This window comes from Nanorana parkeri, unplaced genomic scaffold (genome assembly GCF_000935625.1).
Source record: "Nanorana parkeri isolate BGI_ZX_2015 unplaced genomic scaffold, ASM93562v1 scaffold29, whole genome shotgun sequence".
NCBI classification, from domain to species: domain Eukaryota; kingdom Metazoa; phylum Chordata; class Amphibia; order Anura; family Dicroglossidae; genus Nanorana; species Nanorana parkeri.
In genome coordinates, this window is record NW_017306297.1 from 2,868,357 (window position 1) to 2,881,236 (window position 12,880).

The following is a 12,880-nucleotide window of genomic DNA, read 5'->3' on the forward strand; positions in this document are numbered from 1 at the left end:
TTTTTTTTTTTTTTTTTTTTTTCTGGAAGAAAAATGGAATTTATTATATCTTCCTTTCATGTGAAATATGAACAAGTCATCAGTGGCTGTGTTAATTGTTGCTGGAATAAGGAAGGTTAGCCGCTTAATTAAAATCTAGGCATGTTCTCCTCTCTTCTGAAGAGTCCTCTATGTTTTATTTTTATGTAATGTGCATGTTTTTATCCTGTGTGATATTTTGGGGGTTCTTTTGTGCATTTTCACTCCAGGCTTGCATGTACCATGTCCATGACAACCCGTTTTTAGCCACATCAGTTGAAAAGGAGCCTTTGGCGGGTGGGGGTGTAGAAGTCAGTTTAGACTTCTTATATTCTTTGGTACTTATCAATTGTTTTATTTTTGGAATTGTTAATACAAAAATATATCCTCCTTGGCCTCATTAAACTTCTACCAAATGAGCATTAGTTTGTGATGAACAAGCAGCATTAGTCATTCCATTTGTCAGAAAGAGGAGAACAGCAAATAAAATTTTATGGAACAATGTACATGTGTGGAATGTGTCATAATTTAACTTAACTATTCAATGTTTGTGTTTTCTCTAAATTATGTTATGTAAAGTAAGATTTTCTCACCAGTTGTAGTGTTCATGTCCTTTGTAAGCTGTTTCCAAGCGAACATTTTCTTGACTCGATTTCCTTGACTGGCCCATCTGAAGGCAGAGGATTAAAGCTTCCTAAAAACATCACAAAATAGAAGCCTGATCCACTTATTTTAGCTCATGCTTGTGTGGATAGAGTTGGTCAGCCTAGTTGGTTATTCTTTGCCATGTCATATTTTTAATTTGTTGCCCTTAAATTGTTACATGCTGTGGATGTCTTTAAATCACAAAATAGGGAGATATTAGAAATCTATAAAATGTATTATTGATGAAACATTTTTTCAGGGTTAAGGGCTTGCAAACAGGGATTTTGGTATGTCTCTGCAGATTTGTCATCCTGCCTTGTGTTGTAGTTGATGCCCTGTAGGTTTCACTTAACTGTTTTGCAGTTAGGTAATTGTGTATAGTAGACATTTGTGTGAGGCAGCAGCAGCAAAACTGATTAAGGAACTTTAATCTGCCATGAAGGGATTTTCTATTTGTGTAGACAATTAATAGAAACCAGTAGGGATGCACCGATACCATTTTTTCCAGACCAAGTACGAGTACCGATACTTTTCCTTAAGTACTCGCCGATTCCAATTACGATACCTTTTTTGTGTCGTGATATTTTTTCTAAAACAATACAGACTAATGATTTTAGGACAGTGGTGAAGTGCCGGGGGGCCCAGTCCCAGCTGCCACTGACTCCAAGCTGTAGAGTGACCACAAATCCCAGCAATACATTATACAGCAATGCAGAATAATGCCATCTAGAGAGAACTACAAATCCCAGCGATACATTATACAGCAATGGCAACTGGCTATAAAGGACTACAAATCCCAGCAATGCATTATACATCAATGCAAAATAATGTGAAGCTATATACTCTGTGCTGTTTTGGGGTGCCGGTCTGATGTCTCCAGTGGAGGATCACAGGTGGCTGTGTGGGGGGTTTCAGGAGACTGTGTGGGGTCTTAGGCAATGCTGGTGGGCTCTGTGGGCTGTGCATGGGCTATGCAGACTCCCAGGGTGCTGTGCAGGTCATGGTGGGCTGTGCGGACTCTCAGATGGGCTATGCAGGGGGTCTATGGTGGGCTGTGCGGCTCTCGGGTGGCTGTGCGGTCTCGGCAGGCGGCGTGGAGATTTTCGGCGTAGTAAACAGGCGCCACCGTTTACAGAAAGGCTGCTGGGACCTTGCTGGGGACCTGGGATTTCAGCAATCAACCTTATTTTTTTCCCAGCCTGGAGTTCTGCCTAAAGGCACAAAACTAACAGCAGTGACATTTACCTGTTAGATGCATACCTGTGATTTACTCCACCACCTGAAGCCCACCATCAGCTATGCAGATGCACATCCACTTGTCCTTCATGAGCAAATACAGTGCCTATCTTATAGGTTGCTTAGGCATCTCTACTGATGCTGTCAGTTTTGTTGGGAAATACTTGCATGGCAGAGTCTATCTGGGTGCCAACAGGACAAGAAGTGAGGTATAAATTCTAGAGGTGCACCAAAATGGAAATATTAAAAACGAAACCAAAATAAAAAAATTGTCAGGCCGAAACCAATACCAAAAATGTTTTTTATTTTAATTTTTTCACATTTTTAAAATATTTTTTATTTATGTTTTATAAACTTTTTAATTTTTTTTAGTTTTAATTCAATTTTTAATAAATATTTTTATTTTTTACATTACTTTTAGAGGCTTTGGGGAAATATTAGGGGTCTAAACAGACCCCTGATATTTCCCTTTTAAAATGGAAAAAGAGATTGAGAACACAAAGTCCTCAATCTCTTTTTCTGTGTCCCCATGTTATCAATGAACAGGAATCCTCTGAGTGTTCCTGTTCATTGATAACATGAGAACATTGTTTACTGTTTACCAAACATGTAAAGCCTCAAAACTGCGTGCACCCATGAAACAGCGAAAATCTTTAGTATTCCAGCTTTGCCATAAGTGACAATTTAACAGCCTTTACGAGTCATCAATTTAGAGCTAACCATGTATAATGGCCTTAGAATTATTGTTCTCATTCCAACGTGTGTGGTGATGCCAAACGTGTGGGTCAATCTTTTTCAAATGTAGGCGCACCTGATGCATGTGTAGAAACATTTGGGGGTTCTATTTATTTTTAAACATCTTTATTGCTATCACATAGGGGGGTGATAGTCTGACCCCTGTTGCCACGGATGTAGTAATTGCGTCCGTGGCAGAAAAAGAGTCAAAGTACCTTGTTCACTTTGTAAATGTGCAACTCAAGATACATAGATAAAGTTATAGATTGCAATGATTTTAGCTAACTATTGAAAAGTCATATATTTCTGTGTTTTGACGGAATTGATGTTTTCTTCCCGGTACCCTTTCATAAACTCATGGGGGTTTTGGAAGGGTCTACCTGAGCATTCTCTGAATGCCTTCAGCTATGGAGTCTTGGAAAGTTTCTCTGCAAAAACTATCCTTTTTTTAAAAAAAATTCCCACAAGGCAGGCCTCCAGCCTGGAAAAATATACCCTTGCAGCGGGGCCCTTCTACACTGCAAAGGTTAAATGCTTGTTTTTGCCTAGGAGTAATACTAACGGTGGATGAAATTCTACCCACTCCTGTAAAAATGGCAGCTTTTTTAGATGTAAAAATTCAGACTAAGATAAATCTCCTGTGATTTGTTTTTGTTTTTTACCACCTTTTAATGTGACCTATAATCTGCACAATTCAATAAAAAACAAACTGAATTCTTTACCGGGGGGGAAAAAATAAAAAACATAACATGTTGTTGCATAAATATGCACGTGCCCTTAAACTAATACTTTTTGAAGCACCTTTTAATTATATGACAGAATTCAGATTTTGGGGTAGGAGTCTTATTAGCATGGCAAACCTTGTCTTGGGAATCTTTGCTCACTCTTCCTTGCAAAAGTGCTCCACAACTGTCAGATTGTGAGGGCATATCCTGTGCACAGCCCACAGATTTTCAGTTGGATTCAGGTCTGTGCTCTGGTTGGGCCATTCCAAATATTCTGATGAAGCCATTCTTTTGTTGATATGGAGGTACGCTTTGGGTCATTGTCAGGCTGAATGGTGAAATTCCTCATCTTTTTTTAGCAGAGGCCTGAAGGTTTTGTTCCAAAACTGATATTTGCAACTGTTCATAAGTCCCTCCACCTTGACAAAAGCCCCAGTTCCAGCTGAAGAAAAACAGCCCCAGAACAAAATGCTGCCGCCATCACCATGCTTGAATGTGGGTATGGCGCTCTTATGGTGATGTGCAGTGTGATTGTTTATGCCCCAAAATACTTTTTGGAATTTGACCAAAAGTTAAATCTTGGTCTCATCAGATCCTCGCACATTTTCCCACATGTTTTTGTTGTGTTTGATGTAGGATTTTGCAAAATGTAGCCAGGTTTGGATGTTTTTCTTAGAAAAGGCTTCTGTCTTGCCACCCTACCCCACAGCCCAGACACCCAGACATATGAAGAATGTTGGCGATTGTCAGATGTAGTATACAACCGGTACTTGCCAGAATTACTGTGGCTCTTTTAATGTTGCTGTAGGCCTCTCGCCAGCCTCCAGGATTAGTTTTATTCCTATTTTCACCAATTTTGGAGGAATCCCCAGTTCTTGGTAAAATCACTGTTGGGCCATATTTCCTACTTGTTAATGACCGTCTTTACTGTGTTCCATTGTGTATCCAATGCCTTGGAAATTTTTGTACCCCTTCTCCTCGTACTATTAAACAATGAGATCCCTTTAATGCTTTGTAAGCTCTTTGCGGACCATGGCTTTTTCTGTAAGAGGCAACAAAGTAAATGTCAGAAACATCCGACTAGAACTGCTGAACTTTATATGGACTTGGGAGATGCCTGTAAGCAGTATGTGGGGTTACGGAACAGTACGATTGTCATGGACTGCATCAGTGATATCGTATTCTGGCATTACATGTTTTGGATGTGTATTGATTTTCATTTAGCCTGGCCTAAATGCAGCAGCAGCACCCCAATTAGATTAAAGGATAAGTGCGCTTTGAAACAAAGTGCACCTATTCATATGACCCTTTTAAGGTTACGTAATGGGTTCTGCCTGCACAGATGCATTATTACTGAGCTCTGAACAACCTGGCCTCCGCTGTTTGTTGACATCCCGTGGTGAACGTCTTTCTCTCCTGCCTGTGCAGGGCATCCACACTCCTAAGGGGCTTGTCTCTCGAGCGGCAATTAAGTGTATAGGTGTTTTGCCAACCAAGGACCATTCGGAAAATTAGCCATTTAATGTTACTTTCTGGACACATTCACTTAGCCAGTTCTCCATCCAAGTACACATTATTTCATCAATGCCCAAAGACTGAAGCTTGCAAATTAAAGTGGCATTAAAGGATACATTTTTCCCCTCCCCCAATGTTAATGAAAGCACTTACCTTAAATGATGTCTCTTAATCCGATCTTCTTTCCTAATGTTTTCATCTGTCCCTCCAGCGGTGCAGCGGGTCTCCGATCCAGCGCTGACTCCTCTGCTTGAAGGCACTTCCGATCCAGCGGTGTCTGCATGCGGGTGCACGCATCCATATACTCACCTTGCGTCTCTGCTCGTCTCCCGGCCGAGAATCCGAACTGCGCATGCTTTGCAACTGCCCGAGCAGCTTCATTTTTTCGGACAGGAGCGCGCAGCGAAAACAAGGTAAGTTTAAACCGCTGTTTAAGGGGTTTTTGTTTTTTAAAATGTTTTGCCCATATCTACTGCTTGGTAGCAGTAGATATAGGCAAAAAAAACGGAGGGTTTAGAACCCCTTTTAAGGCTTTCGTTTTTTGTTTTTTTAATGTTTACACCCTTCCATCTTATAATATTTTAAATGCCAACTTCTTATTGAAAAATTGTTTTATGTTTGGATTCTTCCATGCAGGTTTAGCTTTTATTCTTGAATTTTTGTTGCCCAGTCGTATGCACTTGCTAATGCTATTGTTTAGAACAGTGGTTCTCAACCTGTGTAACCTCAGGACCCACATTTGTCCTTGGTCATTAAGTCGTGATCCAAGTCGCACTGCAATGGAACGCACGGCATTGCGGTACTATGCGTTATAATGCAGGCGATCGAACTGTGGATGGGAGATGCATTTGGGGTACCATTCAAATGAATGGCAACGCACCTCCCACACCAGAACACACAGTGGATGCGATTGCATGGTGCGGTGCATGAATCGCTCAAGACTGTGCAATATATACACTGTACTAGTGTGAACGGGCCACACACTCAGACATTCTCACTCGCATATACACACTCAAATGATTTATTTATTTTTTTAAGATGCACTTAGTCTCCCTAATTTTCGATAACGAGTGGATCCTCAGCCTGGGGTCCAGTGCAGGCTTCTGTGCTGTGACCGACCTCCAGCCATATGAGCATTGCTTGTACAGCTCCTTTTTGCGCCCTGTAGAGGGCGGGAGCCAGAATGTGACGTCACTCCGGTCCATGCACCTCTACAGGGCATGAGAGGGAGCTGTAAGCAATGTACCTATAGATTGAGCTCCCTCGCAGCCATAGCTCCAGCCCACCCCACCTCAAGCTGACACTCGGTCCAGGACCGCATGTTTTGAATGCTGCTTGGTGCGGGAACTGACTGTGTTGCGCTAGGAAGAGACTGAGAAGTCTTTTACCTGGAAAAGTGGAAGGCATGCAGCGACCCACTGAACATGGAGTCATGACCCACCAGTTGAGAACCAAGGGTTTAGTATATCCTTAAAGCAAGTCCACTAAGCCTCAGTGTTTGTTATAAATAGTTGCTCTTATTAATATCCTGGATTAAGGATCGCAGCTCGTTGAAGTTAGCCTTTTGAAGTTTAGTGTTCTTGTCAAACCAACTTGCCTTTCTTTTCAGTAACCTACTGTGAACGTGCGTGATCACCCTGTGAACGCCCTTACCCAAGTTCTCCTGAGTTGCTATGTCTGCTACTAGCTCTGTATTATTTGATATTATTAGATTAATATTTCATCCTAGTTGGAACTTCTACCATCTGCTCCATGAAACTGTCCCTGAATACGTTCTTGTAGAGGCAAGCCTTGGTTGAGTGTGCGGCTCCTTTTGCCCAAATGATGTCCGGATAATAGAAGTCCCCCATTATAATAACGTTACCCTTTTTCCCGGCCAATTCAATCTGTGGGAAGACCTGAGTCTCATCCTTTATGTTCAGGGGTCTATAGCATACCCCCACAATCAATTCGAGTTTCACAGTGAAGCTGACAGTCACAAAACATTTACTGCGGATCTACCAGGTGCAAGTGTTTAAAATGACAGTGATTGTTTCAACACCAGTTAATTTTTGGTGAATGCCCCTTGAAGTGAACACAGGTTCAAGATACAGATAATACTGGGATGTACATTTTAAGTTCTGACCTTAGCAATTCTGGAAAAAAATCAAAACTGTATATAATATTGATCTTACTGCTGGACGTGTCAGAATAACGATCTTCCAATTGCGTTCCGGCATTGTCACCCTGTCACAATCGCCCCTCGTGGAGGCTGCAAGGTGCTGTGCTGACACACATTGCACAGGCTTGATCTAATATTGTCACAATCAGGAATGATTTGCACCCATAGTTTGAGTTGGAGCATCTATACAGGCTAAAGTGGCTAAAAAAGCTTGAAGGAGATCCGCAATGCTAAGATGCAAATGAGGATAAGAAAACAATGAAAACTGTATTTTCTGAGCTCTCCTCCCCGCTTGCTCAGCTTCCTGTGACAGCGTGTCAGAGAGGAAAGCGAGAGCAAACACTCAGCGATCATTGAGTGGGTATACCTGTAAAAAATAAGTCAAGGCAACTGGACTTGCTGTATTTTTTTTAAAGACGTTTCACTAGTCATCCAACCAGCTTTCTCAAGAGAAGTTGGTTGGATGACCAGTGAAACGTTTTCAAGAACAATACAGCAAGTCCAGTTGCCTTGACTTATTTTTTTACAGATATATCATGACCTGGATGAATGAGAACCTTCACAGACATATTTTCTCAGTGGGCCATTTCAGGGATTCTATTCCAACCTGTTCACTGTCACAAAAGGAGGGTTCACCTCTTACCCGATCTGAATATTCTCAACAGGTCCCTGCATGCCCAAAAGTTCAGTATGGAATCTACCTGGTCACTCATTAACTACCTTCAACCAGGTCATTTTCTGCCCTCTGGACATCAAGGATGCATATTTGTACATCCCCATTCCCCATCCCTGCTCACTAGCGCTACCTGCATTTTGCTGTGGGAAAGCAACACTACCAATTTGTTCCCCTTCCATTCTGGCTGTTTACTGCACCTTGGGTTTTCACCAAGGTGCTGGCCCCTGTTTAGGCTCTGCTCTCAAGAGATCCTGATAGTGAGGTACTTGTAAAACCTTCGGATGGGTCATGAATCTCCAAAGGTTGTTGATGGAACTCTCTTATTGCATGAAGTAGAAGGGCCTTGTCTTGTACACAACCCTGTCCTGGGTCTTTCTTCCCCTGGAAAAGACCTAATTTCTCAGCTCCCATGCTTGGACCCTGCAGTCCAGGATTTGCCCAACCGTTCGCTTTTGCATGAAGTTACTGGGCTTAATGGTGGCCTCTTTTGAGTCCCATATTCTCAGTTTCACGCCAGGCCACTACAGTTGAATGTTCTGGCTGTGTGTAAAAATTGACAGACAGATGGACTTCAGTCACCAACATCTGGACCCCAGTGAATGGTCCCCTCACCCGGTGGTGTTTTGAGTCCTTTGTTTGCAAGTGGGCTTCACCAGACGTGGACCTCATATCATCCAGGTTCAACAAGAAACTGGACAGGTTTGTTGGCAGAACCATCTGTCACTAGATGGATTCATCAAACTATCACTATAAACTAAAGGGTAAAGTTTCTCTTGCTGCTCTGTTTACACTTTTGTCAAGTTTTACCAGGTGGACATTCAGGTTTCAAAGGATGCCAACTTCGGTCGCAAGTTTCTTCAGATGGTCCTCTAAACTGTGGGCCCCTTCTATTATAGTTCCAGGGTGAGATTGTTTGTGCATTTCACGGTCCTGCTAGCCATTGCCAGCTTCCTATCTATTATACTACTTCTGGATGTCCCATTAGTTATAGAATTTAGTCCCTGTGTCCTGTGATACTGACAAGAAAACTAGATTTTTGTGATCTACTCTTTTACTTGTTGCTACAAAAATATGGCAGTCTGGGAGCGGTAGGGGTTATACAGGCCTATCCTTTCAGCTTTGATTTACCAGTGTCTAATTACCTGACGATAGCTGCATAATCTATTGATTGTAGCATTAACCCCCGACATCCAATAAACAGATTTTACAGGTAAGATAAAAAGCATTAGTAACACATAGTGCTCAGCGCTAAAATAAATAAATAACGATAAATAGCATAAAAAAACTCCAGATGATATTAAATAAACCGTACTTACAATGCAAAAAATAAGTCTCTAAATTGACGATTATCAATTTAAAGAAGCAGAATTTTTCAGATCATGGCAATTGTATATGATACACTGTGCTTCAGCAAAGTGAATGTCAAAACAGTTCAGGGTTTAGATCTACTCTAAGCAAAATGTATTACATTTTCAATGTATCACAGTCCTAAATTTTGTAAATATATTTGTGATATTAAAAAAAATAAAGCTGTCAACATAACTGATTATTGTAAATGAGCATGCAGCATGCATACAAAGTAATTGAGCAGTTAGCAGTACAGTAATGATATGCCACATTAAATGTATTTCATCCTAGTCAAAAGCACTGTCCCTATGCTGCTGTATGAGTCATATACACCAAAGCAGTCCTCAGCAAGGAAACAGTTATAGTACTGTCCTGGGGGCTGAACACTGACCCTGGAAAAATATGTTCATGTAGTCAACTGCACAGTAAATCAAAGTACTATGAAACATACAGGAAATGTTAACAAACTGCTGTATTGGTGTTTGTGCTCCAGTGTCTTCTAACTGAACTTAGCATTCTACCAGGTTTTTTGTATTTGTTTTTTGAACTCCTTTTTTAGAGCATTTCGTTGTGATTTGTATTGTTGCTTAAAACTGTTATTTTACTTTTTTACTGTGTAAAATAAGGTTTTTAAGGGACCCTTTTTGGCACAAGGGCAGGTCCAGGATAGATGATAGCCGATTCCATAACCTTCAGGAGTAACTTGATAGGTAGTGGAGCGAGGATCAGGATGACAGCCCCAAGTCTGGGCTCGAAAACAAGTGAGCACTGGTTCATTATTAGTGCCATCATGCTGAAGTTAGGAGTTCATGTAGTAACAAGAGAAAGCACAAACTGTCCAGTTAATCTCTTGCGTATACAATGTATTATGTACATACGTATATTATAGTAAAATATAAACAAGCAAGCCAGAACATTTCCATCAGGTACCAGGAAAGCTTTTATATGCCTCGGGTCTCACACTTTTCATGCAGTTATGCAAATTGTGGCTTTTTTTTTTACATTTGTTGGTCTTCAGATTAAATTTTATCTTTAATGTATATAAAACAAATGTAGGTTTTTGTTTGTAATCTGCTTACCCATGTATATACAAGTTTGCTCTATCACACATTATTAAGTACATATTGTATTTCAGGAAGCTGAAAGCCGAGATGAGTTTAGCCATTTTTCCCTGGTGTTTTCCATCTACCAGCTCCTCTTTGCCCTTTAGTCAAACACTCCTTGATGTGGAACCTGGCCAGCAGGGAGCAGGCATGATCACCAAACACCTTTTCATAAGAGAACTGCTGGAATATAACAGTCTCTTTCTTAGAAGAAACTTGGGGAGGGCGCAGTCCGGAGCTCCTGGAGAGATGGCCGGGAAAAGTTGGATATTTTTCTTTTGTATCATCCAAACAAGTGAGTGTTCCCTATTCCAATGTATTGTGACGGCTTTCAGCTTCCTGAAATACAATATGTACTTAATAATGTGTGATAGAGCAAACTTGTAAGTGATTCTCACACATATAAAACCTGTAATTAATGGAGCTGCTTTCATTATTTGCTTGTGTTTTATCGAAAAAAGGACACAATGTAGCTGCTGTAATTAACATATAACTAACTACGGTAGTACTGAATGACTGTGTCTAAACTTCGGAACGGGTTGACTCTACGAGTTAATGATTTATGTTGTTATAAAGAACATGGGAGTACATAGAAAAATATAGAATCTGTGTGCCTAGTGTATAAATAAATTTTTGAAAAATGTTTTCCTTTATCACATTTTTAACTAAGAACAATTAGTCGGAATAAATCTTAATATTGTGTAATTTACTTAAAGGAGAAGTATTGAGAAAGTAAAATATAAACATGCCAACTCTATACCGAGAGCCCCCCCCCCCCCCCCCTCTCTCCCCCCCCCGGGGGGCAGACCGAGGGGGGAAAAACCCCCCCCCCCCCCCCCCCCTCTCTAGCACCCATGGAGGGACAGACAGGGGAGGGGATGGGCGGGCACAGCTTGCTCTGGCATTAGAGAGGTGAAGCCAGCTGTCAATCAGGCAGCCGAGTGGTATCCTGCCAACATTATCAGGATCCTACCCAGCTGTGGCACGGCTCTGCTGATTTTGGGTCACAAACGTACATTAGCAAATGTATTCCTGTGCCTGAAAGAGAAGTAAAGCAAAAACATGTTTGGCTTTACTTCTCTATTAGGTGTAATATGAGGTGAAGTGTACCTGTGTTCACATCAGATATCCAAGCATGTGGTAAGGATTTAAAAAAACTAATCCCTTCACCTCATTTTAGTGCCATCCACCTCACTGTAGGCCTCTTCTCTATGTTCTGCATTGTAATCCAGCATTATATTCTGGAAACATAAATAAATGACAAGTTTTAATCTTTAAAGTAACCTTTTAATTCCTGTATGTTTTACCAACTGCTAGCTTGTCCTACAGTAAATTTCAGCCAATGTATTTCTGCACTTTCCCACTAGGCCTTGTTACTGTAATAATTAGTGATTGTATATTTATTTATTGGGCTTAAAAATACCTGGTGGACTCTGTATGTCAAGCGACAGAGGTAAAAAAAAAAGCATTAAAAAATGCAGAATAAATTAAAGTATGTACACCTATGTATGAAAAACCTAGGCAGAGTTACTCCTACAACTGTTTTATTTAGTAAGGTAACAATTTCTCCCCCAAAAAATATATTGTGTTCAAAGTGAGTATGTATCTAAAATAATTCATGCACATTCAAAAGGGTTTATTAGGCTGTGTAATATGGCATTTTACATCCCCATTTCCATTCTGTGCAAGTGATTAGACATTCTTAAATTATTCCACAAGAACATAACACTATTCAGTTGGGCCAGCAAAGCTAAAAGCACCCAGCTTTACCTGACAAAGGATTAAATATAGACATCTGGAGCATCCAGTGTAATGTTGGATCCAACAGAACTGCATAGTATGTGTAGGTTTTTTACATCTGTGTCTTTAGCAGCATGAACACATATTCTAATCATAAAGAATCATAATCTTTGTAGAGTGCAAAACTGGTCGTAGAAGTGATGATCAGTGATAAATTAAATGCAGAGGGAAATGGCACACACTTATTGTAGTAACTTAACAGAGCCATTTCTTGTTGCTGCCGAAAATCCCACAATAAGAAATAAGGATAGAAGAGTATCATGATTCACAAGTAGTTCAATGGGAGGCTAAGTATATTTATAAACTTTTCTTTATATAGACAGAAAATAATGAGCACTGGATGTGACTGGTGGACGTAGACTTCCAGACCTTGACAGACTGGGGCAGATGGACAGTCAGACATTGCGAGTTAGACATATTTGGGTGAATAGTCCTTCCTGAAACTTGCAAAACTCCAGCAATGTTCAGGCAAATGATCATTTTAAAAGTAGTTGTGTTTTCATTGGCATGGGACTTACTTTGACAATTGGTGACATGATCCAGCGTCAGACTTTAATTGTATAGTATACAGGTGAAACTCGAATAATTAGAATATCGTGCAAAGTTCATTTATTTCACTAATGCCACTTAAAAGGTGAAACTAATATATGAGATAGACTCATTACATGCAAAGCAAGATAATTCAAGCCGTGATTTGTCATAATTGTGATGATTATGGCTTACAGCTTATGAAAACCCCAAGAACCCCAAATCCACAACCTCAAAAAAGTAGATTATTACATGCAATCAATAAAACAAGGATTGTACATAGAACAATATCGGACCTCTGAAAAGTACAAGCATGCATATGTACTCAGTACTTGGTTTGGGCCCCTTTTGCAGCACTTTGCAGCACTTGTATTCTAAGGGTCCCTACACA

The 12,880-nt window shown here is 40.5% G+C and overlaps 1 protein-coding gene across 2 annotated transcripts in view; it reads left to right on the forward strand.

Annotated features, from left to right (window-relative positions):
- The first annotated feature begins 10,296 nt into the window (after positions 1–10,296).
- MELTF (melanotransferrin) overlaps positions 10,297–12,880 on the forward strand; it is a 45,410-nt gene continuing 42,826 nt past the window's right edge. For both annotated transcript variants that reach the window (XM_018567656.1, XM_018567664.1), the window contains exon 1: positions 10,297–10,456. In XM_018567656.1, coding sequence (XP_018423158.1) covers positions 10,312–10,456 — 145 coding nt within the window. In that variant the 5' untranslated portion in view covers positions 10,297–10,311. The remainder of the gene's footprint in view (positions 10,457–12,880) is intronic.